General features: G+C 47.1%; 2 protein-coding genes across 2 annotated transcripts in view; one reads left to right on the top strand and one right to left on the bottom strand.

The window, feature by feature from the left end:
• The window catches only part of LYRM4 (LYR motif containing 4), a 201,481-nt gene that overhangs the window by 2,535 nt on the left and 174,040 nt on the right, over window positions 1-24,906 (bottom strand). Inside the window, exon 3 of the transcript XR_004056802.1 lies at window positions 5,058-5,149. The gene's annotated coding sequence lies outside the window, so the exon portion shown is untranslated. The remainder of the gene's footprint in view (window positions 1-5,057; window positions 5,150-24,906) is intronic.
• Window positions 15,040-16,799, top strand: PPP1R3G (protein phosphatase 1 regulatory subunit 3G). The gene has a single exon (XM_010366077.2). The coding sequence runs from the start codon at window positions 15,073-15,075 to the stop codon at window positions 16,135-16,137; it is 1,065 nt and encodes a 354-aa protein (XP_010364379.2). The 5' UTR covers window positions 15,040-15,072; the 3' UTR covers window positions 16,138-16,799.

The following is a 24,906-nucleotide window of genomic DNA, read 5'->3' as shown; positions in this document are numbered from 1 at the left end:
ATGTCTGTAGTCCCAGCTACTTGGGATGCTGAGGTGGAGGATTGTTTGAGCCCAGGAATTCAAGGCTGCAGTGAGCCATGATCGCATCACTGCACTCCAGCCTGGGTGACAGAGCAACACCCTGTCTCAAAAAAAAAAAAAAAAGAAAAAGAAAAAGAAAATAAAAGGTTTAAAATACATTTCCGGTTGGGCACGGTGGCTCATGCCTATAATCCCAGCACTTTAAGAGGCTGAGGTGGGCGGATCACGAGGTCAGGAGATCAAACCAGCCTGGCCAACAAGGTGAAACCCTGTCTCTACTAATAATACAAAATTTAGCTGGGCATGGTAGCAGGCACCTGTAATCCCAGCCACTCGGGAAGCTGAGGCAGGAGAATGGTTCAAACCCAGGAGGCAGAGGCTGCAGTAAGCTGAGATCTTGCCATTGCATTCCAGCCTGGGTGACAGGGTAAGAATCTGTCTCAAAAAAAAAAAAAAAAAAAGTTTCTGAGATAAGTGTCTAAGACAAGCTTCTTTCCTATCTCTCCATTTTCCCTCCCTCAAAGTGAACACTATTACTAGTTTTTGGATAACCTTTCGATGATGGTCTGTGCATAAAAGTCATATACAATTATAGCTATTTAAAAAAGTTTTTAAACCACACTAAATTCAACTTTAACCCAAGGGCTGGCTGCTTAGGAAGAAAATGTATCTTAGGTTACTTTTCAACCACCTCCAGCAAGCAGGGCTAGGACTCTGGTGAGGTGAGCAAGGCACTTGGCTTGGGCATCAAATTTAAGGGAGTGCCAGAAAACTCAGCACTCATGATAAATTATATATGTGTGTGTGTGTGTATATATATGTATGTGTATATATGTGTGTGTATATACATGTGTGAATATATATGAAACAGAGTTTTGCTCTGTCACCCAGGCTGGAGTGCAGTGGCATGATCTTGGCTCACTGCAACCTCTGCCTCCCAGGCTCACACGATTCTCTTGCCTTAGCTTCCCTCGTAGCTGGGATTATAGGCATGCACCACCACACCTAGCTAATTTTTTTAATGTGTATTTTTAGTAGAGATGGGGTTTCGCCATGTTGGCCAGGCTGGTCTCGAACTCCTGACCGCAAGTTATCTGCCCACCTCGGCCTCCCAAAGTGCTGGGATTACAGGTGTGAGCCACAGCACCCAGTTCATTAGCTGTTCTTCCTGATCCTCTCCCTCCTCCCCACTCCCCACCTTCTGTCAGGCCCCAGCATGTGTTTTTCCCCACCACGTGTCCATGTGTTCTCATCACTTAGCTCCCACCTATAAGTGAGAACACGCAGTATTTGGTTTTCTGTTCCTGTTAATTTAGCAAGAATAATGACCTTCAGCTCCATCCATGTATTTGCAAACGGCATAATCTTGTTCCTTTTTATGGTTGCATAGTATTCCACGGTGTATATGTACCACATTTTCTTTATCCAGTCTGTCATTGACGGGCATTTAGGTTGATTCCATGTCTTTGCTACTGTGAATAGTGTTGCAGTGAGCATATGTGTGCCTGTGTCTTTATGATAGAATGATTTATATTCCTTTGGGGATATATCCAGTAATGAGATTGCTGGGTTGAATGGTATTTCTGTCTCTAGGTCTTTGAGGAATCACCACACTGCCTTTAACGATGGTTAAAGTAATTTACACTCTCAACAACTGTGTAAAAGGCTACATTTTTCTCCACAAACTCGTCAGCATCTGTTGTTTTTTGACTTTTTAATAACAGGCATTCTGGCTGGTGTGAGATGGTATCTCGTTGTGGTTCTGATTTGCATTTCTCAATCAAAGTTGCTGTTGTTGTTGTTTTTCTTAGATGTAGTTTCACTCGTTGCCCAGGCTGGAGTTCAATGGCATGATCTCGGCTCACTGCAACCTCTGCCTCCCGGGTTCAAGTGATTCTCCTGCCTCAGCCTCCCCAATAGCTAGGATTACAGACATGCGCCACCACGCCCTGCTAACTTTGTATTTTTAGTAGAGACGGGGTTTCTCCGTGTTGGTCAGGCTGGTCTCAAACTCCTGACCTCAGGTGATCCGCCCGCCTCGGCCTCCCAAAGTGCTGGGATTACAGGCGTGAGCCACCGCGCCCGGCCAGTTTTCTTTTTGTTGTTGTTTTGTTTTGTTTTTGTTTTTCTTTTCTGTGTGGGTTTTTTTTTTTTTTTCCTGAGATGGAGTCTTGCTCTGTCTCCCAGGCTGGAGTGCAGTGGCGCGATCTCGGCTCACTGCAACCTCCGCCTCCTGAGTTCAAGCAATTCTCCTGCCTCAGTCTCCTGCGTAGGTTGGACTACAGGCATGTGCCAACACGCCTGACTAATTATTTTTGTATTTTTAGTCGAGATGGGGTTTCACCATTTTGGCCAGGCTGGTTCGAACTCCTAACCTCAGGTGATTCGCCTGCCTCAGCCTCCCAAAATGCTGGGATTACAGGCGTGAGCCACCGTGCCTAGCCCTCATCAAAGTTTTAAACAAAGATAAGACTAGGTTTTTGTTTGTTTGTTTTTAAAAGCAGATCCAGACTCTATAGAGCCTGAAGCTTTTTTGATTGTAGGTGATCAGGGAGTGGCAGGGGATGAAGACTTCTTTTAGAAAAAGTTCACAAAATTTCCAGTAAAAATTAGATGGAAGATTTATTTAGAATAAGAAAATAACAAAGTTTAAACATTTAAAGACTGACATATACCACAAACATCATAAAATGTATTAAACATAATTTTTAAATTAATTGCATGACATGTCTCTATACTACATTTTCCTTTACATTTTTGTAGAAAAATTATGGAAGACCTTTATGAAGTTTCCTTTGTAGGTCAGTTGTTAAAAAATGTAGTATGGGGCCAGACATGGTGGCTCACACCTGTAATCCCAGCACTTTGGGAGGCCGAGGTGGGCTGCAGGCCAGTCACTTGAGGCCAGAGTTCGAGACCAGCCTAGCCAACATCTCTACTTAAAATACAAAAATGTAGTCAGGCATGGTGGCACATGGCTGTAATCCCAGTTACACAGGAAGCTGTGGCACAAGAATCATTTGAACCTGGAAAGTGGAGGTTACAGTGAGCTGAGATAGTGCTACTGAGCTCCAGCCTGGATGACACAGCAAGCCTGTTAAAAAAAAAAAAAAACCATATATATGTATTTTCCTATACTATATATATATATATTCTCTACTATATATCCTATATTCTATATAATATATATATTTATGTCTAGTATATATAATATATAATCATATATATATATAGGATTGTGCCAACAAGCACAGAAATCTGATACATTCCACTTCGCATGATCACCATAAAATAAAATGTGACTCTCTATGTGAGCCTTTCGAGAAAGCATCTTAAGACACAACAGCTGGATTCATCAGAATGTCAGCAAGAGGGAGTGTTGGCAAGAGACCTAATCACAAAATGATATCCCACAACTATTCAGTAGGCAGGGGGCTCTAGCCCCGCCACAGTCAGGGGAGTGGGTAATATGGAAGTGAACATCTGGAAGTGGGGTTGTTCTGCGACTGGCTGGCCTTATACCTTCCTGTTATGCTGCTAGCTGGGGGCACAAGGGGTCACAGAGGCCTCCTGGAAGCCATTCTGACACTATTGCAACATCCATCAATGCCTCAGCTGCAAGCCACCTCTATGTACACCATTAAACTCATCTGTCCCTTGTTTGTCCCTAATTCACCTGCCCCCCCATCTAGATCCCCCAAATGCCACTGGCCACTCCAACACCATCGTATACAAATGGCCTTCACCGAATGCAGTTAAAATACCTCACTTTTGCAAATTCCACAAAAACGTGGTTATGTCAATACACAGAAAAGAGGTCGAAGGGCCCGGAAGCTTCAGTACTTTCACCATAAATTGGCCTCTGAGTGGGAGCCATTGTTACCGACTCAGCTGGTCCAGAAAAATGGCAAAAAGGTGGTACAATTTGTAAATTGTCTGTGACTAGCTAATTTTGATAATGAGGTGGGGAGAGAAGCACAGGTACTTTTTATTTTTTTTTCGGAGTTTGGAAGAAGTTTATTCCAGTCCTCATGGATGGCTTTGAGGGGTTCAAGACTTCAGTGGAAGAAGTCAATGCAGATGTGGTAGATACAGCAGCAGGAGAACTAGAATTCTGAGTACAGCTTGAAGCTGTGACTGAATTGCTGCAATGTCATGATAAAACTTGAACAAGTGAGGAGTTGCTTTTCTTTTTTATTTTAAAAAATATACTTTAAGTTCTAGGCTACATGTGCACAGCATGCAGATTTGTTATATAGGTGTACATGGAGAAGCACAAGTACTTTTAAGGGAAGCGATTTGGAGGAGTTTTCTCTAAGGCACTGGCTTTTATATACATGGTGATGGTGGTGGTGGTGGTGATGGTGGTTATAATGGTGATACTATTTTACTGCGGAGTGCTGATATAGTTTGGATGTTGTCCCTGCTAAATCTCATGCTGAATTGTAATCCCTAATGTTGGAGGTGGGTCTTGGTGAGAGGTGATTGGATTATGGGGGTGGATTTCTCATAACTGGTTTAGTGCTCTTCCTTTGGTGCTGTCCTCACAATAGGGAGCAAGTTCTCACAAGATCTGGGTGCTTAAAAGTGTATGGCGTCTCCCCCCACCCTTGCTCCCTCTCTTGCCTGTGACCTGCTGGCTCCCCATTCACCTTCTGCCATGACTGTAAGCTTCCTGAGGACTCCCCAGAAGCCAAGCAGATGCCAGTGCCATGCTTCCTGTGCAGCCTGCAGAACTGTGATCCAAATCAACCTCTTTTCTTTATAAATTATCCAGTCTCAGATATTTATAGCAGTAGAAGAACAGCGTAAGAAAAGCACTTTGCTCAAACAAAATCCTAGGGAATCTCCATGTGCAAAACAGGTAAAAGTATGGTTCTCAGCTAAATTTGGAGCAGAGGGCCTGGAGCTCACATAAGCCCAAGGGGTTCCTAGGGAAGCTCTGCAGAAAACACTGTCTTAAGGGGGCTAGAGGAGAGGAGGATGGACACATGGTCGGTGTCCGATTATGTTGGGGTGAGGAGTTCGGAACATACTTGGTAGGTGGATATAGTTGGCATCAAAGATTTCTCTATCAGAGCTGCACCAGAGGACTGGAGGTGGGTCACACTAGGCAGGCAACAGCGATCTGGAAAAGGAAGGAGTGGACAGAAAGACATTATAATGAAAGGAAGAACGGGCACAGAAATAATACCAAGTGGCCAAGTGTAGCGAATGAGAGGACAGAAGTCAAATGCTGTAATGAATCCCGTAAGAACAATGTTGAGTGCTACATTGCTTTAAAAAAATTCTTATTATGTTTTAAATTGTGGCAAAATATACATAACATTTATTTACAACTGCTTTTTAAATTTTGCTGTTTTACAAAATGGAAAGATATTTGCACTAGATGAAGAATTCAATCTGCAATGAAAAGTAAGTTTCCCTCCCACTTCATATACCTTAGCTCCTCAAAGACGCCCCTGCTAACTGGGTTTATGTATTATTATTATTATTATTTTTGAAACAGGTTTCTCAGAAAAAACCTGTCACCCAGGCTGGAGTGCAGTGGTGCGATCATGGTTCACTGCAGCCTCATCCTCCTGGGCTGAGGTAATCCTCTCACCTCAGCTTCCTTAGTAGCTGGAACTATAGGCGTGCATCACCACGCCCAGCTAATTTTTCTGTTTTTATTGTAGAGACAGAGTTTCACCATGTTGCCCAGGCTGGTCTCAAACTCCTGGGCTCAAGTGATCCACCCGTCTTGGCCTCCCAAAGTGCTGAGATTACAGGTGCGAGCCACTGCTCCCAGCTATTTTTTTTTTTCCACATAACTATTCTGTACTTTGTCGGTTTTGCTTGTTTGTTTCCCTTTGAACAAACCAGCCAGAGTAACTTGCATGGGACTGGAAGGAAGGTAGACAGGGAGAAAATAGCCAGGCTGTAGAGTTAGACCTGGAGCCAAATCCTGGCTCTGTTACCAATTCACTGATAGCCTCGGGCACATTTCTTGAGCTCTTGGAGGCTCAATGTATTCTTTCCTTCAAAATTATTATAATAATGTCTTCCTGTGAGGACACTCTGGGCTGCAAGGAGCAGTAAACTCAACTCCAGCTGGCTGAAACCTAAGGTTGTGTTTTTCATCCCACCCAATAGGAGGTTTAGCCACAGTGCATCTTTGCTGTCAACGGGGTTGAGATGGTATCACCACCCACGGAGGGGTGCTTGGGAACAAGGGTGTAGAACTTTCAGTTGTCACAATTCCAAGGGCTGCTGGCAGCATTCTGAGGGTGGGGATCATGGATGTTGGCGATCTTAGAATGTTTGTAGCAGCCCACCACATCAAGGAACTGTTCTGCTGAAAATGCCGATAGCCGGCTCATTGAGAAGCATTGATCCAGCCATTCAATCACATGACCACACCAAGGACCTCTGTTCTTCTCTCTTCCATTTCTCATGCTCATGGCTTCACCTCTGATGGTAGCAGGGTGGCTGCGACCATTCAGGGTGATGCAACAATGTCCAGGGAACAAGAGAGGCCATATCTTTTACTTTCTCTTGAGAAAAAAGGAAGCTTCCCTTCAGAGATTCCTCGAAGGCTCCCGCTACCACATCTTACTTGCTCCTTCCTGAACTCGTCCTAGGCTGGTCTTAGGTCACACAGACACCATTCTGGAGCAGGGTGGGGTCAGCTTCCCCTGAGCCAGGGGCTTTGTGTGGGATAATGGGGATACCCGTTAGGGCAGGTCAGCCAGGCTGCCTGCCCCACCACCTCAACTAGGTTCCTATAAGGATTACAAAAGACATGGTCTGTGTCATACAGTGAGAACGCAAAGTTCTTCCCTCAAAGAAAACTGTCAAACGCGGTCATTTCCCCAACTTTTTAGTTCCGCCTCACATAGAAAAATGGGCAGGCTCTGTGGACAGGGAAGCTGAGAAGGCGAACGAAGGGCGTGCCTCCCAGAAGCTGAAAGAGGCTGGGGACAGGACCTGCTCCTGGTGACGATGTGGAAGTGGGAGGTCGCCATCAGTCCTGGACTCCCAATGTTTTTTTTCTGTTTATCAGTTAGAATCCTGTCACATGTATCAAGAGCTGACATTTCCACATACTTGTGTTTATCATGATGCATGTTTATAGTCATCCAAAATTAAATTTTAGAAAACTATGAAATACAAGTGAAATGACTTAAAAGGGGTGTAAGATCTATATGAGAATAAAAACTTCACACTAAAACTTGAAGAATTAATAGAAAGAAAGTCAACTATCTTCTAGTGGTCCCTTTAGAATTTAAAGGGTTTTTTATCTTTAATTTTTATTTGGTGGAAATATTCTAAGAATTTTATTACTAAAAACAGCATGTAAAATAAATGATTACACAACTAACGGAATCATATAAATAGAAGCAAAACTGAGTTAAAACTGATTCTTTAGAAGCAGAATCCATTTAGGGTTCTTCTTCTAAAATATGAAGGATGATTCTTCAACTTTCTTCAGTAACCTTAACGAATTTGTATTGCTTGTACATTAACAATAATTGCAGAATTTAAAGTTTACATTATTGTGACTTTCAGAAACATTTTGGGTTTCATCCTCAGGCCAGTCAGTTCCGACCTACAAGTTACACTGAGACCAGATTATGCAAATCATGTTAAAGCCTTAATCAAGTAAGCATAAGTAAAGCACATTGACATGGAGAAGCCAAAGAGATTAAGAATTTTAAAAACACATAAAAAGCCTTAAATCTTTCCTATTTACTCCTCATCCCCTTGGTTGTAAGAAGGTGGGATGGCCCCTTTTAACTGGGTACTTTTTTTTTTTTTCAAATCAAAAGCAACATGACCTGTCTCAAGTGGAATTCCAGAGAGGGCTGCAATGGGGCTCAGACGGTGGACTGTGCCAGTGTGCTTCAGCTCAATTCCTGGCTCAGCAGTTTGCTACCTGGGTAACAAGAGCTGTCATTTAATCTCTCTCAACCTCCAAGACCTGTTGTTGGGTATAATCATCATCCTCATCCCATAGGGCTATGTGAGGATGACAAATGATGTAAGCAGTGTTTAGTACACGGTGACCAGTAGGTGTCAGCTGTACTAGATGTCATTCTAGTCCTGGCTCTTCTGGATTGGCTAAATGGCTTTGGTTAAACACATTATTTAAATCTCTCTGGCTTTATTTTCTGAGCCCTTACGGTTCCTCAATTCTATTAGAAGGCACTCATATGAGAAAACAGATGATCCAGGCAAGCAGGGCCATGTTTTTTTTTCAAATTCATTGCAAGTTTATTCCCTTGCCATATTTCAGTTTCCGTTGATAAATGGGGCCTAAGGTGCTATGGAACTTGATCCCTTCAAGTTACAAGGCATTTTTCTTGAAAGTTTCCACTGCTGCAGTCAAGCCCCTGAAAAATCACTGTGGCTTTAGCTTCAGCAAGCTAATCTCTTTCAAAAAGCCAAAGAAGAGTTAGGAAAGTTATTTCTAAAATGCTTTTGCTCTTTTGAAATACTTAAAATTTTTAAATATTAAAAAAATACTTTGGCATATTATATATAGTGTAGGAGATGAAAAGCTTTTCCTCCACCTTTTTAGGTTCTATGACTGGGCCTGAGAATTAAACTCACAAAAGGCAGCTAAACAGGAGAAAAGTATACAAATTTTACTTAATCTGAATATTTCTATGTGTACACAATGCCCTTCCTATGTAAGAAACAGAAACCCAAAGAAGGGGATAGGTCTGAGAGTTTACACACCCTTTTATCAAAGAATGGTAAATTGTGGAGATGTAATAAAGGAAAAAGGGGTTTGAGCTGGGGTCAGTAAACTGTCAGAAAGTAACTAGGAAATCTATGGAGGAAACTAATGAAAGATAAAGGTTAATTTAGTAGGTTTGTTTGCACAGATTCATCTCTGCATTGACTTCCCATCTCTAATGATAAGAATACTCTCCTCTTCTTGGTGCAAGGAAGGCATCTTTCCTATAGAATATATACGTCCTGCTTTTAGGGAGAAAGGGGAAGTTTGAGAGGTCTTCCAGCATCTTCTCAATTGCTTCCAGCTCAAAATAATCAACATGCTAAAATGGCATATTTTGGGGTCGCATGTTCTGATCCCCTTCAATTCCCTATCTGAAACTTCACAGGAAGCATCACATATTAAAAGCTGACTTGGTGGATGTGAAGAGAAAAATTGAATCAGTAGCTGAGTGGTAAGAGATTTGCAAAAGGAGAGAAGAAGATGGATTAGAACAAGAATAAACAAACAGAACAACAACAACATCTAAACATACTTCTCATTACACCATTAAACCAGTGTCCTGGGAATAGGCCAGTCCAATCAAATGTTTGAGCCTCATTGACCTGATAGAGTGTTAACTTCCTGTTTTTAAAGGTACGAATTGGACACCACTTACCCTATCTGATTCACACAGAAGCAGAATTTTTCACCAATGACTGTGCAAGCTCCTCCTTGTTGGGCAGTCAGTGTATCCAGGGCACATCTATTTTGGACTGCGATAGTCGCTAAACTATTCATTTCTGACTGGAATACTTCCAGTGTTTGCACAGTAGTATTGAACTCTGGTTCTATTACCATGGGAAGATTTAGGATCACCTTTTCCAAACCATAAATTCTAAAACTTGGAAATAAGGTCCTCAACATTGAAAAGAACTTGGAGTGAGGATAGAGTGGGTATTCTATGACATCTCATCTAGTATGTTTATGTGGCACTACTATATGGATGAAGGAGTCCGAGTTTGTGATGTGGCTAGCATTCAGGGTAGAGTACATGGTGATGGAAAGTCCCAGATATCTGAGTCCACACTGTCCTGACCTTTTAGGTGAAAACCCTTTACATGCCTTGTTGCCACATAAAATAAAAAGAGAGAAAAAGACCAGTGCTGTTCATGGTCAAAGTCGGAGTGGAATCTGCAATTCTCCAGATCTAATGTGTTTCACGACCCTTGTCATTGGTCATACTGGGATCTGCACACCTCCATGTGCCCCTGGAAGAGCAGAACTGGTTGCCATATATCTAATACAGGAGGCCTGCAATCTAGGTCTGGAAGTTCTAAGGCCTGGTTTTGTTACTTGGCCAAGTTATTCCAGGTTTTCGGTCTACTCATTCATAATTTGTGGCGTAGAGCATCCGAACTGGGGAGCACCTGAACTATCTCTGGTTGTGCAAGCGTGGCCTGGGAAACAGCTGAAACATTTGGCAATTTGGCAAAGGTTTGTGTTTAAAAGGCAGTGCAGGAACCACTTATGACTTCCATGAGGGGTTTGAGAATGCTACCTACGGAATCTGACTACAGGGTTTGAGTGTAACACTACCTTGGTGTATCACCTAGGAAGGGTCCAGGACCATTTCTGTTTTCCATGCAAAGGGGAAAATTCCTTTCCAATGACTTCACCTGAATTGTTTGACATTTCCCAGCCCAGATCCCAAACCTGGTGATCAGATGATCCCAACCCCAGCCTTCAAACCACTGCAAATAGAGAAGAGACAAGCTATTCCTGAGAGAGCCCTGCCCAATATACAGATTAATAAAGAGAATAAATTTGTTATTTTTAAAAACAGCCCTGTTTGGGGTGGTTTGTTATGCAGCAATAGGTAACATGAACAAACGGTAAAGCTTGGAGCCTCTGAATGCCTGGAGTAAATCTTTTAGCAGTGGAGGCACATGATGTTTGAAGTAGCACTGAACACACTTCAGTGGGGGTAGACTGCACAGTCTAAATTTCAAGAAGTTATTTTGCTTGTTACATCATTTAACTATTAACTTCAGGGCTTTGCATCTCAGAGTAGAGAAGACCTGGGCCCTGTCCCCAGGAGAAAGCTTAGGGGACAGTGAGCTTGGGAGAGCAGTCCATCCCCACCACCCACGGTGCCAGAGTGGAGGAGTGGTGTGGGAGCCAGAGATCACCCATTGTTTCTGTACCTTTTGAGAGGCAAGGGGGAGGATCCCAAAGTCCTCATGGGCCCCAAGGTGGGTGCACACCGTTCCTGCTTCTGAAGTCCTTCTTTGGCTTCTGAGAACAACCCTCTCCCATTCCCTCCAACCCTTCTAGCTGTTCATTCTCTATCCCCTTTGCAGGCTCATCCTCCTCCTCCTGACCTGGGAACATCAGGGCTGCTCACAGCTCAGTCCTGGACCCTCGTCCCTTCTCAGCTATAGACCTACTGTGGCAAGATAAAAATAGACATTTGGTCTTTGTCCTTGGTTGCTGGAATAGAAAGGCTAAAACTCTTGGAATTTTCTGATAGGACATTTGTCATTATTTACATTGTTAGTGTTATTTTATTGTAACATAATTGTTTCTTATAAAGACCCTTTTCATCACACCTGAATTTATGCTAATGAGATGACTTAGGGTGGGCTCCCCAGAGAGCCTCCAGATGGGCTGGGTACCAGAAACACCAAGTCATTAGAGGACTGGAACTTTTAACTCCACCTACTGACCTCCAGAAAGGGGCAAGGGCTGGAGACTGAGCTCCAGAGGTCTTGAAGAGCAAGGCTGGTGGGGCTTCTGGGTGGGGAGCATGTGGAGACCCTGGAGGCTGGTGCACCCAGAGGGGTCCTGGAAGTCCCATGCCCATCCCACGCTCTGTCTTCTGTCTCTTCCCTTTGCCACTTCCTGAGTTTTCTTCTTTATAATAAACTTGTGAACTCAAGCAAAGTGTTTTCCTGAGTTCCACGAGACATCTGGAAGCTGGAGATGGGTTGTGGGAACACTAATTTGTAGCTGGCGGGGCAGAAATGCAGGCAGCCTGGGCACCCCATATGCAAGTGGCTTCTGAAGTGGGGGCAGTGTTGTGGGACTGAGCCTCTAAACTGTGGACACAGATAGTAGCTCCAGGTAGATAATGTCAGAATTGAATTGTTGGACACCCTGTTGGAGAACGGGTGTTAGATACCACTTGGTGTTGGAAAGAATCAGAGAAGTTCAACCTGGTCAAAACAGAATTCATGATCTTGCCCACCCTCTATTCCTCTTCTGGGGATCCCTGCCCCAGTGACTGCTACTGTCTCTACCCAACAGCTCAAGTCCAAATCCTAAGGCACCTCCCTCCCCCTACCTCCCACCTCCCCCCACCTCCCACCCCCCCCCCCCCACTTGGGGCCATAAGTGTGCTACATTGGTTTTCACTCCTAAATAGCTCTCAGATCTGTCCACCCCACAACAGCCATCTCTTAAGTATGATCACCCTTCACTGCAACAATGGCAATAGCCTCCTATGGGGCTCACTCCATTGTTTCTCTCCCCAGTAATTTGCTCTTTGTCCTGTATCCACAATAATCTTTTCAAAATTTAAATCTGGTTAGTCACATTCATGACTCAAAACCTTTTGAGTGCCTCTCACTGCTCAAGGTTGAGTGGCTGTCCCCTCCCATCCTCAGCTCTGCCAGCTCCTCCCTGCTCTCTGCCTTCAGGCCACCCTGGCCTTCTTCCAGTCCAGCCCCCTGACACTCCCTCCAACGCAGAGCCTCTGCGTGGCCCAGCATGTTCTTCCTGCAGTCCGAGCTATTCCTTCCACCTCACCTTCCTCACAGGCCTCCCTGGCCTCCTGACCAGGTCAGATCCCACCTTCTCAGCCTCGGCCAGAAGGGCTGAGTTTGTATAGTGTTGGCCCCCTCGATGCACTCAGAGCCCCCTGGCGGTGGGACCTTTAGCATTTCCACCGCGCAGAAGAGAGTGGGCTGGGGCTGGGACCAATGCACCTGCATGACCCTAAGAGTGATGCCTCCTTAAATTCTATGCCCCAGCACCTCCCGCACCTCTTTCCTGTCCTGGAGTGAACATGTGCCCCGATGAGGGTTGTAGCCCAAAGAGTCACCACCACCACCTCTAAATCTCTTTTAAGTCTTATTTTATCTTTAAAATAGTTTGTGAATTTTGTATTCAAGTCCATAATACAGCAATGTTTGTTCAAGTGTAAAAGCAATATCCTTCTCCAAATCAGAGTTGCTGCAGGAAGACAGGCTATGTGTGCCTGGGGCCTCTTGGCCACGTCCCAGGGCATGAGGTGCCACGCCCATGTCGAGACACAATCATGGAATTCCACACTGGGCATAAAACGACCAGCAAGAGTCCAGCAAAGGGACCGACAGGGCCCCCTTTACAGGACACCACTCCCAGCCCAAGATTAGTAGCAATGGGGGAAATGTTTCCTCTAAGCTGCCTGGGTTCAAATCTCATGAGAGCCACCCTAGGGGGCCTTGGTGATGAGAAACCTTTCTGCAGTGTTGTGTCCTATATGTAGTCAGGAATTATGTGATTCCTATTTCATGGACGGGACATCCTGTAGCTACTCAATCAATCAATGTTAGCTCTTAACACGCTTCTCATCCTCCACTCACCATCTCTTTTACCTGCCCTCTGCTAACATGGCTAAAGTCCTGGCCCCTTTCAATTCTGCCAAACCATGACACGTTTTATTTATGAAGCCTCAATTAATTACATTTCTTAATTAGTGGTTCTGTTTCTAGAATCCCCATCTTTCTATGTAAGTAACTGTATACACATCCACATAGGTTTAAATACGGTCCCCAGAGCCCAGCATAAGCATCCCCTTGTTAGAAATACTTCCAGGCCCCAGCCCAAGCCCACTGAGTCACAAACGCTAGGGAGCTGGGAGCAGTGGGATGTGCCTGTAATCCCAGCTGCCTTAGAGGTTGAGGCGGGAGGACTGCTTGAGGCCGGGAATTTGAGACCAAACTGGGCAGCATTGCAAGACCCCTATCTCGAAAAAGTTAGAAAGAAGGAAACTCTGTAAGTGAGGCCCTGTGATGTGCCAACAAGCTCCCGAGTGATGTCTATGCATGCTGAAGTGAGAATCACTGACTTAGATGGCCCTCGGGGTGGCCTTAAAACTAAAACAAGAAAAACACCACTTTTAGTAGTTCCACCAACCCCCGGGTACCCCCACCCATCCCGGGCCCCAGGTTCGGGCCCTGGCCCCTGGCAAGGCTGAACGGCAGGGCGGTGACAGCGCAGTCCGGTCCGGGCCTGGCCCCCACTCCCGGTGGGCGGGGAGGGTGCGTAGGGCGCCGGCGTCCGGTCACGGTGGGAAGTGGTGCGTGCGGCGTGGGCGCCGGCCCCACGGGGCTCCCTCTCCTCCCTCCCTGCAGGGACCCGGGGCGCGGACTCGCGGGCGCGGCGGGCGGGACAGGGGGAGGGGCGGGACGTGCTCCCGGGCCCGGCGCGAATGGCCTCCGGCCGCTCTCGGCTGCTGGCCACGGCCGCTCCCCCGCGCGTCCACGCAGGGTCCCCGCCCCAGTCTGGACGCAGCCCACCCCGCGCCGCCACTGGGCGGATGGGGGCGGCGGCTCCTGCCTCCCGGCTTTCGGAAGCGCAGAGCGGAGCGCGCCTGATCGAGTCAGGCTTCCGAGTGGGATTGGAACCCGGGGCACCCTGAAGTTTGGGGAAGGCAGGAGCAGAAGGGAAGGGATGCGCTCCCTGCTTTCCGGCGGCGCGGAATGGGCCTCCTGCAAGCTTCTGCGTAGGCAAGTTTTCCCCAGTTGCGCGCTGCACCCGGGACTCGCCAGGCCCGTGAGACAGCCCGGAGGAGAGCGCTCAGTGACCCTCCGGAGGGCAGACACGTCAGGTCAAGCTCATGGGCAGGAAGACTTTGTGCACGTGGGGGTCTCTGAAGGTTGAGCGCGACCTCTATACCCCCACTTCGAGGCACTCCGGCGGCGGAATAGACGCTAGCCCGGCCGGGGGTGCGGGCGAGGGCCGCAGGGAGCCCGCGAACGACGGAAAGTCGCCCCCCACACTGCACCCGAGCCCTCGGGAACTCGCTTCCAGGTGTCCCAGCGGCCGCGCCTCCCCGCCCCCGGCCCTCCCCCGTCGCGGGCAGGTTCAACCAGGAGGCGGCGTGGCCCCGGAGCCGGCCCCAGGCCCGCATCCTCCTCCCACTTCACCCTGCCGCAGCTAAAAGCCGGAGGCTCCAAAGTGGAACTAACTGCGTTGCCTCGTCGAGCCTGGGGCGACTCGCCTCGGGGAGGGCGAGCCTGAACTGCGCTCCTTCCACGGCCCGAGGAGTTAGTTGCGTCTCCAGAGGGGCGAACGGCGTCATGGAGCCCACAGGGGCGCGGTTAAGTTTGCAGGCGCCGGGACTGGCGCCCTTCGGAGAGCCCCCGCTGGTCGAGGAACTGTCCGTCCCGGGGGTCCTCTGCGTGCAGGGTGGCGGCGACGGCGGTGGCACTTCGGAGACCCTGAGTCCTGACGCTCAGCTAGGGGATAGGCCCCTGTCCCCGAAGGAAGAGGCCGCCCTCCAGGAGCAGGAGGAGCTGCTGCAATGCCGCCGCCGCTGCCGCGCGCGCTCCTTCTCCTTGCCCGCCGACCCCATCCTGCAGGCGGCCAAGTTCCTGCAGCAGCAGCAGCAACAGGCAGTGGTGCTGGGCGGCGAGGGGGCGGAGGACGCGCCGCTCGGCCCGGGCGGCTGCTGCGCCAAGTGCAAGAAGCGGGTGCAGTTCGCGGACACGCTGGGGCTGACCCTGGCCAGCGTGAAGCACTTCAGCGAGGCGGAGGAGCCGCAGGTGCCGCCCGCAGTGCTCTCGCGCCTCCGAAGCTTCCCTATGCGTGCTGAGGACCTGGAACTGCTGGCCGCCGCGGCAGCGGCCGCGCCCCTCTCAGCGCAGCCTTCCCGGCTCCGACCGCTCTTCCAGCTCCCGGGGCCGAGCGCCGCGGCCGAGCGCCTGCAGCGGCAGCGCGTGTGCCTGGAGCGCGTGCAGTGCTCGACGGCCTCGGGCGCGGAGGTGAAGGGCTCCGGCCGCGTGCTCTGCTGCCCTGGGCCCAGGGCCGTGACCGTGCGCTACACCTTTACCGAGTGGCGCTCCTTCCTGGACGTGCCAGCTGAGCTGCAGCCCGAGCCGCTGGAGCCACAGCCGCCAGAGGCGCAGTCGGGGGCCTCCGAGCCAGGTTCCGGGGATGCCAAGAAAGAGCCAGGCGCCGAGTGCTTCCACTTCTCGCTGTGCCTGCCCCCGGGCCTGCAGCCTGAGGGCGAAGAGCAAGCTGATGCGCGCGGCGTCGCGGTCCACTTCGCTGTCTGCTACCGCTGTGCGCAGGGCGAGTATTGGGACAACAACGCGGGCGCCAACTACACGCTGCGCTTCGCGCGCCCTGCGGACGCGCTCTGAGCTTGGAGAGCTTGGAAGAGCCGTGGGGCGGGGTTGATTAGCACGTGCAGCTCGGGCTGCCGCCCCAGGGGACTTGCTGCGACGCTTTGCTGGGCATGGCGAATCTGGCGGGAGGGGCGCGTGGAGGGAAAGGAGGGAGACGTTCAACCGTCGACTCGCACCGCAGCAGAGAAGTGAGCGAGCTTAGAGAGCCCAGGCAAAGCTCCGAAAGCCTCTGGCCCCCGTCTTGTCTTCTCGGCCTTTGGACCTTCCTACAAGGCCTCTAGAATTCCCAGCCTGCGTCAGAATAGGAAGAAACTTTCAAGGCCCGGAGCAGCTGCCTCCAAGAAAAAGGCTCCTGACTCCCGGGCATGGTTCTAAGGCCTTGGGATTGGTGTTTAACTCTAACTATCATATTTTAGCCCTTGCAGCTTGCTGGAGACCCCTAGGGAAAGAACAAAGGTCCTGCCACCGTGCACCAAAGGAAGGTGCCGCGGGCTGTGGGTGGACGCGTGGGACCTTTACATCCCAACCTATTTCTCAGAGAAAACCCGGTCGCGGCTGGGTCAGGCCACCCTTTTCTTTTGACTGAGATGTGGGAAATGTTTGCCCAGACTTGACATTGTTTATTTGTGCGATTGTGTACAAATGTCCTTTAAAAAAGTAAAGGCCACTCGCACCCCGTTTTACGCTGTACTCTGTATTTTGGCTTTCGTGCCTTTGGGGAGGCACTGGCAGTCAGCCAGTCTTTGTCAGCTGATGATGTGCGCGCTTTAACAATTGTTAAACAACAGCCTACAAATTCCTCTCCTTCAGTCCTCCCTCTTTGCTGCGAAAGGGCCCAGACTTCCCATGTGCTTTAAAATGTTCTGTAGAAAGTGTTCTGACCCTCTCCGAATTAAGACGTTTGGTGAATTGAAATGCCAGAGTCCTCGGGCAGGCCTTGGCTGTGATCTGCGAGAGCCGGGCACGCACGCCCCAGCGCCCTTTGTGTAGACAGAGCACACTGTCGTGAGACTCGCTGGGCCAGTAGCAGTCAGAGAAGTTGGGCCCTTTTAGTCGCTGGACTTCTAGCGCAGGGGATGGGGGATGGAAAGGTGGCTTTCTGTTCCTCTCAGAGCCACAGTGGGGAATGGTGACTTGATGGAAGAGGAAGCATGCCCAGCGAGTCAGTGCTGCGCAGACGCAGATGGCCACCTCTGCAGGCCTGTGGGGTGGGGTATGGACGGCCTTGGTCGCTGTGCTGGCTGTAGATGCAAGATGATGTGGCCGTCTGTGCACGGGCGGGCAGGAGGGCGTCCCGAGTAAGGTCTGTCACCCCTTGACTCTGCCTCAGTGATTTCCCTTTTTTTTATTCTTCCCATTTTCCAGCACGTGGCGAGTACAATCAGTGGTTTTAGGGATGGTAGTCTCTAAGGAGGGACAGTTTCACTGTTGCTTGATAGAACAAGGCAGGACATGCATACTATAGCCCATGGGCCAAATCTGGCACATCGCCTGTTCTTGTAAGGCCTGCGACCTAAGAATAATTTTTACATTTTGATTTTTTATTTTATTTTATTATTATTTTTTGAGACGGAGTTCCACTCTGTCGCCCAGGCTGGAGTGCAATAGTGCAATCTTGGCTCATTGCAACCTCCGCCCCCCAGGTTCAAGCGATTCTCCTGCCTCAACCTCCAGAGTAGCTGGGATTATAGGCATCTGCCACCATACCTGGCTAATTTTTGTATTTTTGGTAGAGACAGGGTTTCACCATGTTGGCCAGGCTAGTCTTGAACACCTGACCTCAGATGATCCACCCGCCTTGGCCTCCCAAAGTGCTAGGATTATAGGCATGAGCCACTTCACCCGGCCTTACATTTTTAAATTGCTGAAAAAAATTCCAAAGAAAGTACTATTTGGTGGTACATGAGAATTATATAAAATACATATTTCAGTGTTCACAAATCAGGTTTTACTGGAACACAGCCGTACACACTCGTTTCTGTCTTCTCTGTGCTGCTTCCATGCTGCCGCAGCAGAGTGGAGTAGACACAGCAGAGACCAGATGGCAAAGTGGAAAATATTTGCTGTCTAGCCCTTTCACAGAAGACTTGCCAACCCCTGCTCTAGAGAAGTAGTGTTTTTTAAACACTATATGCTGAGAATTATAGTTAATAAAGCATTTAGACTTTTAATGAGCTTTTGCCACTTGAAATAAACCCCCTTTGGGTAAAGGTAAAACTTTATATGACTCAGTAATCTTGTTTAGAATAAACACGAAAATGTGAAAAGTGCGGTTATTATTGTATCGGATAGGGGAATCTGCCTGTTGCCTTCTTTCACCTAAAAAAAATAACACGTCAGTGCAACTGAAATACAGCACCTGTTTGAATTAGCTTCAAACTACAAAACTGCCAGGTATTTCTGTGCTTCAAAATGTGGCATCTTACACAATAGACGTATTTAGTTTGAACTTCGGGTTGGAGATATCCGTTTGACTATGGCAGTGTTTCCAAAGGAAACGGATCATAGGAAAAAAATAATTTATTGATAGCAAGCCATCAGGAGTTAACAAATTACAATTTAGACTTTTAAAAATGGTCAATGGTCACATCGATGAAATAATAAATACTTAATTCATATATGCTTATAAAAACTTTATGACTAAAAATAAATGACAAAATGACACAATTTTTATGTTACTAAATATAAAAGCAATCAAGCCTTCTCATGCATCATTAGGTAATCTTGATCTGGTATACCATTTCTTAAAAGCACATTAGTGCATAACCGTAGTTTTCCTATGTATTTATAAATACATTAATTTTTAAGATATTGACAGTATACATACGCTATAACATTGTTTGAAAATGCTTGTTTATGTGGCAATAAAGCAACATTTTGGATTGTTTTGGATTACTTTAAATGAGGAGCCCAATATAATGATCCAGAGATCTTCTTGTCTAGTATCCTTTAAAATGGTAACCCATCGAATCTAGAATCAAACAGAGAGAAATAGATTTTTAGTGTTATGTCCAGAAGACTTTCTATTCTGTCATAACACCATTACTGATTTTCAGAACTATACTTTAAAATTCAAATGATTCATTTTAAAAAGAATTATTTCATAATATAATGAGCATCCAGTATGGCTGCTAGGAAAGGAAACCTAGTTTTGCTCTCTTCCCAGTCTCAGAGTAGTACTAACGCTTCAAATGCTCATAATTTGGTAAAATATTTTAAACAGCCCAGTATTTCACCAATGCGTGTAGCCTTTCCAAAGCATTAGCATTGGCAAACTTTTGAATGTCAATTTTATTTTATAAAAGTGCCAGCTTCTCATTGTAGACTATTAGTCTACATTAGCAAACATTACGCAGTGAAATGTAATGGTAATAAAAATAGGTTTTCTTTGTTTTTGAAAAGTTATTTCAAAGGAAAGGGCAATATGACCAGAGTCAGGAAGTATTTAAGAGTGCATTTCCTGAAAGGAACACACACACACACATATACCCCCCACACACACCACAAACAAAATTCTTGCCGTGCAGTCAGTGCTTTTTTGCAGCAATATTTGCTTCAATTTGAGTAAGTGAAGGTCATTCTCCTTAAAAATGCAGTAACTTTAACATGTTACCTAGCTCTAGTGATAAAAACTAAGTTCTCAGCTGAGTTAATGACCCTGTCCTCCACCAGCGAGGGAGTCTAGTTTCTTCCTTATTGGCAGCGTGTCCATGGATCACTGGGTGAGGGAATGTTGGATGAATTGTGTCCCTATCTAGAGCTTCAGAAGCATGGGCTGAGAACGTGGCAGTTTGTATGAAACAATATTCTACCTGGGAACTTTTCGGTTTATGGAGCAAGGTGGTCAGCCAGTTCCAAGACCTAATAGAGAGGCTAGGATCCTGCTCCAGGAAGTGTACTGTGGACTCTGGAAGCCCACTGAGCTCTGGGGACACCAGAAGTCTCTGTCCAGGACAGCAAGAGCCGCAGCTCAGGCAGCCTTTCCGGAGCAGCTTCAGGAGCCGCGGCTCGGGCAGCCTTTCAGGAGCAACTGGGAATAGGGTAGTTGCTGTTATCCACAAACCTCAGCTCTAGGGGCAGGGGATTTTCTCCTCTCAGGTGTGCAGTGGGCTTTCCATTCTGACCGTCCCCTCACGCAGCGTCCTTTTTTCTGCCTTGACCCGGGGTGAGGGCTTCCCTGCAACGCTGAGGCTCTTGAGCCTGTCCACAAGGAGTCCGCCCACAGTGAAGCACAGCCTTCCTGCCCAGTTCATTTTAGGAGCGTTAGTGTCGGACTCTTCATACATCATTTCATAGGTTTCCATATTTCAGCTTTCTAGCACAACGGTTTCTATTGTAGCAGGCTGAGATCTTTCATTGCCCGACTCAGTTGTGTGCTTCTTTGGAGTGTTGTGGCTTGGAGCTTTGTGGGACAGAGTGATTGGTGCCATGTGTTCTTTGTCAGGAGTGAAAGGGACAGCCCTAGGGAGGAAATGTGATTTTTGTGTCTGTGTGTGTGGCATCATGAAACGAACTCAAACTTGCATTTTTGGTTCACACAATAGGACCCAGGTTTGGAGATTAAAAGACTATGCTGTGACTTGTGGAAACTGAACTGGCAACACGGATCGTGAGCTATTTGCAGTCCAGCGTTTGTCCAGCCAGTCCCCAAGATGCGGGACCCGATGGGCTTCTGGAATCGGGGATGTGCTGCCTGAAGTCACTAAGGCAAGGGGCTGGGAACAGCTGACACCCTGGGCTCATTGCAGTGTCCCGGCCTCCCCTCCTACACAGTGGTTCTGGCTGTCTTGTGTGTAAGTGGGCAGGTGCTTGGAAACCCGGGAAACACTGTTTTTTGCTTCCAGACCACAAAATAGACACATTCCACCTTGTGATCTGTTGTGTTCCTCTTTGGACTCCCTTTAGCTGATCAGGGAGGTGCCATCAGAACACAGCCGTCACTGATCCTTAAATCCTCCAAGGTCTGGTTGTTAGAGGGCTAAACACCGTAACTTCAGGCGCATTCAGATTTCAACTCTTTTGAAGCTTTTTGGTAGACATTGCATTTGCTTTTTGTGAAGCCCAGTTCTTTGACTTTGGTAGACTGTGAACAGGAAAATTTTGGAAAGAACAGAGGCACATGTCAGCTAAATGAAGATGTTTGAGATGGCAAAGATCAAGGGCTTCCTTTTAAGATTTGCTGGTGAGATTTTCCCACTGAGTTGGGTACTAGAAGAATCAAATAGGTGAGATCAATGGAGGAGTAAAAGGCTGTTTAACTAAGTCATGAGTTCAGAGCAAGTTCAACCAGAATCTCCACATTTATACAAACCACACATACACATATGCAAACTTTTCTGGTAAGGTCACATTTTCAAGTGACTTATAAGACATTTAAGGAGATTGGGCTGGTATAATTTCTGTGATTGTAGTTCTTCCTGCCATTCTCTTTGCTGTCATTGGTCAGGTCCTGTTCTTTGAAACTTGTTACCTAAGGTCATTTCCCATAGAGTCAACAGCATCCTAACATAGCTGGAAATAGGAAATTCGGTCTGAAAATCTGGATGGAATTAGGAGTGGGGCAGACAGATTTCATGAACTAAGCTTGAAACATTTCATCCAAGTTGAAAATTTCATGAGCACCTCTTGCAGATGATTTTTCTAGAAGTAGCTGCTCTCGGGTCAGGTTGAGGAAGCATCCACTCTGGCAGATGAGAATTTCATGTTCCTGGGAAACCAATAGCCCTTAAAGGGATAGTCTCACTGTGCTCTCTGAGGATGTGCGATTTCAGCTCCTCCCTTGATGGCTTTGGGTAAAGAACCCTTGTCATCAGGAGGCTGTTCTGGTGCAGGTGAGGCAGCATCTTTTTAAACCCTTAGTAGGTGAAATAACTCACTATTTCCCAGAAAGTTTTTCTTCGCATAGATTTTACATTGTATTTTAAATGGCCGGCCGTGGTGGCTCACACCTGTTACCCCAACACTTTGGGAGGCTGAGGCGGGCAGATCACAAGGTCAGGAGTTCAAGACCAGCCTGGCCAATATGGTGAAACCCTGTCTCTACTAAAAATATGAAAAAGAATATTAGCTGGGTGTGGTGGTGCATGCCTGTAGTCCCAGCTACCCGGGAGGCTGAGGCAGAACAATCCCTTGAACCCGGGAGGCGGAGGTTGCAGTGAGCTGAGATCGTGCCACTGCACTCCGGCCTGGGCGACAGAGGGAGACTCCATCTCAAAAAAAAAAAAAATGCAGTGAGCGTGTTCAGAACCACCGTAAGTAGGTTGAGGCATTCCGTTTGCGTTCCTTTCAGTCTGGTGAAGCAGCAGTCATGTTTATGTGCACAGACTTCAGGCATTTGTTTTTTAATTGCATTTTTCAGCCAGCAAACCCAGAGCCCCTGTGACGCTTGGATCACCATCAGGTGCAGAACCCGAGATTAGTGAGTTTCTGTTTGCTGCATTAGGATTGTAAAAGCATAGATCCAACTGGGTGTGAAGGTCCTCAAGATATTTGTGAATATACTTGGATATTAAACTGGAGACAAGTGTTCACAATGAAACACACAATATGTTCTTTGGAAATAAAATAACTCAGTACACATTTAGAAAGGTCTGTGAGTCCCCCACCTGCAACCCCTCCCCAAAAAACCACCTGAACTAGATGTTGCTTTTGTAACCAGAGTCCTGAGCTATTTTGGATTGTGCTGTTTACCAAAGTAATTAAAGATGAATTTATGTGTTGGTGCAATGAGCCCTGGAGGACTGATTTTTTTTTTTTTTTTTTTTGGCAGAGGAAACGATGCCTTTGAGATGTATTGTAAAATATTAAGTTCTGAGGCCAGGGGCTGTCCCTGCCTAGCATGGCCCATCACTATGACAGTGGAGGGGATGGAACGACTGCCTTGGGGCTCCAAGCCCAGGCTGTTGGTCGTTCTCCCTGGCCTCTGCTGCCTCTGGCCTGGGCAGAAGTGCCCACATGGCTGCTTCAAAGGTAAAGGCAGAGCTTTCTGAGCCTTCACTTTAGACTCTGCCATGTCCAGTTGACTCAGAAAATCTTACAAAATGAGTCTGGTATATCCAGCTATAATTTGTCACTTTACAAATTTTTTTTTTTTTCTTTTTGAGACGGAGTCTCGCTCTGTTGCCCAGGCTGGAGTGCAGTGGCGCCATCTCGGCTCAGCGCAAGCTCCGCCTCCCGGGTTCACACCATTCTCCTGCCTCAGCCTCCCGAGAAGCTGGAACTACAGGCGCCCGCCACCTCGCCCGGCTAATTTTTTGTACTTTTAGTAGAGATGGAGTTTCACCATGTTAGCCAGGATGGTCTTGATCTCCTGACCTCGTGATCCACCCGCCTCGGCCTCCCAAAGCGCTGGGATTACAGGCGTGAGCTGCTGTGCCCGGCCACAAAAGAAATTTTTAAAAAGAGTCTGTACTATCTGGTTAGATTTGTTAGATTCAAGGGTGTCTATAACAATTCGGCCCCATTCTCTGCAGGCACACGCATGAGAGGCAATGGTGGATGCTTGTGGTCCATTAACCGTTACGTGATAGCAGAGGTTTGGGATTGTAGGGCAAGGGAGACCCAATTTCATGTGCAATGGCTTCCTTGTGAGTAATAGTCCATCGTCCACCATTGTAATATCACTGAAATGTCCAAGTCATTTCTTCAGGGTCTGCAAATGCAAGGTAGCCTAGCCAGGTGTGTGTCTGGAGTCCCTGAGCTTTCTAGGGATGCTGCCTGTGCAGGATCCTGACTTGCCAGTGGGCCTGATGAGGCCCCCAATCCCGACTGGGGCAGAGACAGCCATCCACTTCCTGTTGGTAAACTGTCTGACTTAACTGAAACCAGATGGGGCTGGGTGCTCCTTCATCAGCTACGCAAGTAGTGATAAGCCGTGGCAAGAACGAGCCACTATTGTGGACGGTATATTTTAATGTGATTATGTGGAATTTTATACAGTTCCTTCTAATAAGGTGAAAGAAAAAACCTCATTTACCTCTGTTTTAAGATTTGCTTGAGGCCAGGTGCAGTGGCTCATGCCTGTAACCCCAGCACTTTGGGAGGCTGAGGCAGTAGGTTCATCGAGGCCACGAGTTCAAGACAAGCCTGGACAACAAAGCAAGACCCCATCTCTATAAAAAAATTTTTAAAAATTAGCCAGGCCTGATGGCACACACCTGTAGTCCAAGCTACTCGGGAGGCTTAAGTGGGAGCATCGCTTGAGCCAAGGAGTTTGAGGCTGCAGTGAACTATGATAGCACCACTGGACTCCAGCCTGGATGACAGAGTGAGATCCTGTTTCTTAACACAACAAAACAACACATTAGAAAACACATTTGCTTGAGCAGCGTGCCTGGTGGAATATTAGGGATGACTAACAGATTTCTGTGAATGTGGTTTTGACAGTGTTTATTTACACTGAAAATTACTGCAGTCCAAACCCAGCCTTCAGATGTCTCCTGGTTTTTAAACAGGGTAATTCTATGTGTGTGGCTTGAAAATGTCTGTTCAACTCTGAAGATTTTCTTGTACTTTTTGTTTGCTGCGCAACTGTATGGTTATGTTTCTGTATGTATTACACCTAAAAATTGTGGAACCAAAGCCCTGATTTGAATACAGAATGTAAGCAATGTGCTACTTTAAAAGAGATCACTGAAGGGGGAGGGGGATGAAGAGGAGTTGGTTAATAGGTAAAAATATACAGTTAGATAGAAGGAATATGTTTAATATTTGGTAGTACTGGAGGGAAAGTATAGTTCACGATAATTTACTGTATTTAAAAATAGCCAGGAGAGAAGATTTGTA

Source organism: Rhinopithecus roxellana, chromosome 4 (genome assembly GCF_007565055.1).
Source record: "Rhinopithecus roxellana isolate Shanxi Qingling chromosome 4, ASM756505v1, whole genome shotgun sequence".
In the NCBI taxonomy this organism is placed as follows: domain Eukaryota; kingdom Metazoa; phylum Chordata; class Mammalia; order Primates; family Cercopithecidae; genus Rhinopithecus; species Rhinopithecus roxellana.
Note: the sequence above shows the minus strand (reverse complement) of the source record. Positions and strands in the feature narration are given on the sequence as shown.

Excerpts from the sequence above, each read along its gene's own strand:
- PPP1R3G (XM_010366077.2), top strand. The coding sequence starts at position 15,073 with ATGGAGCCCACAGGGGCGCGGTTAAGTTTGCAGGCGCCGGGACTGGCG.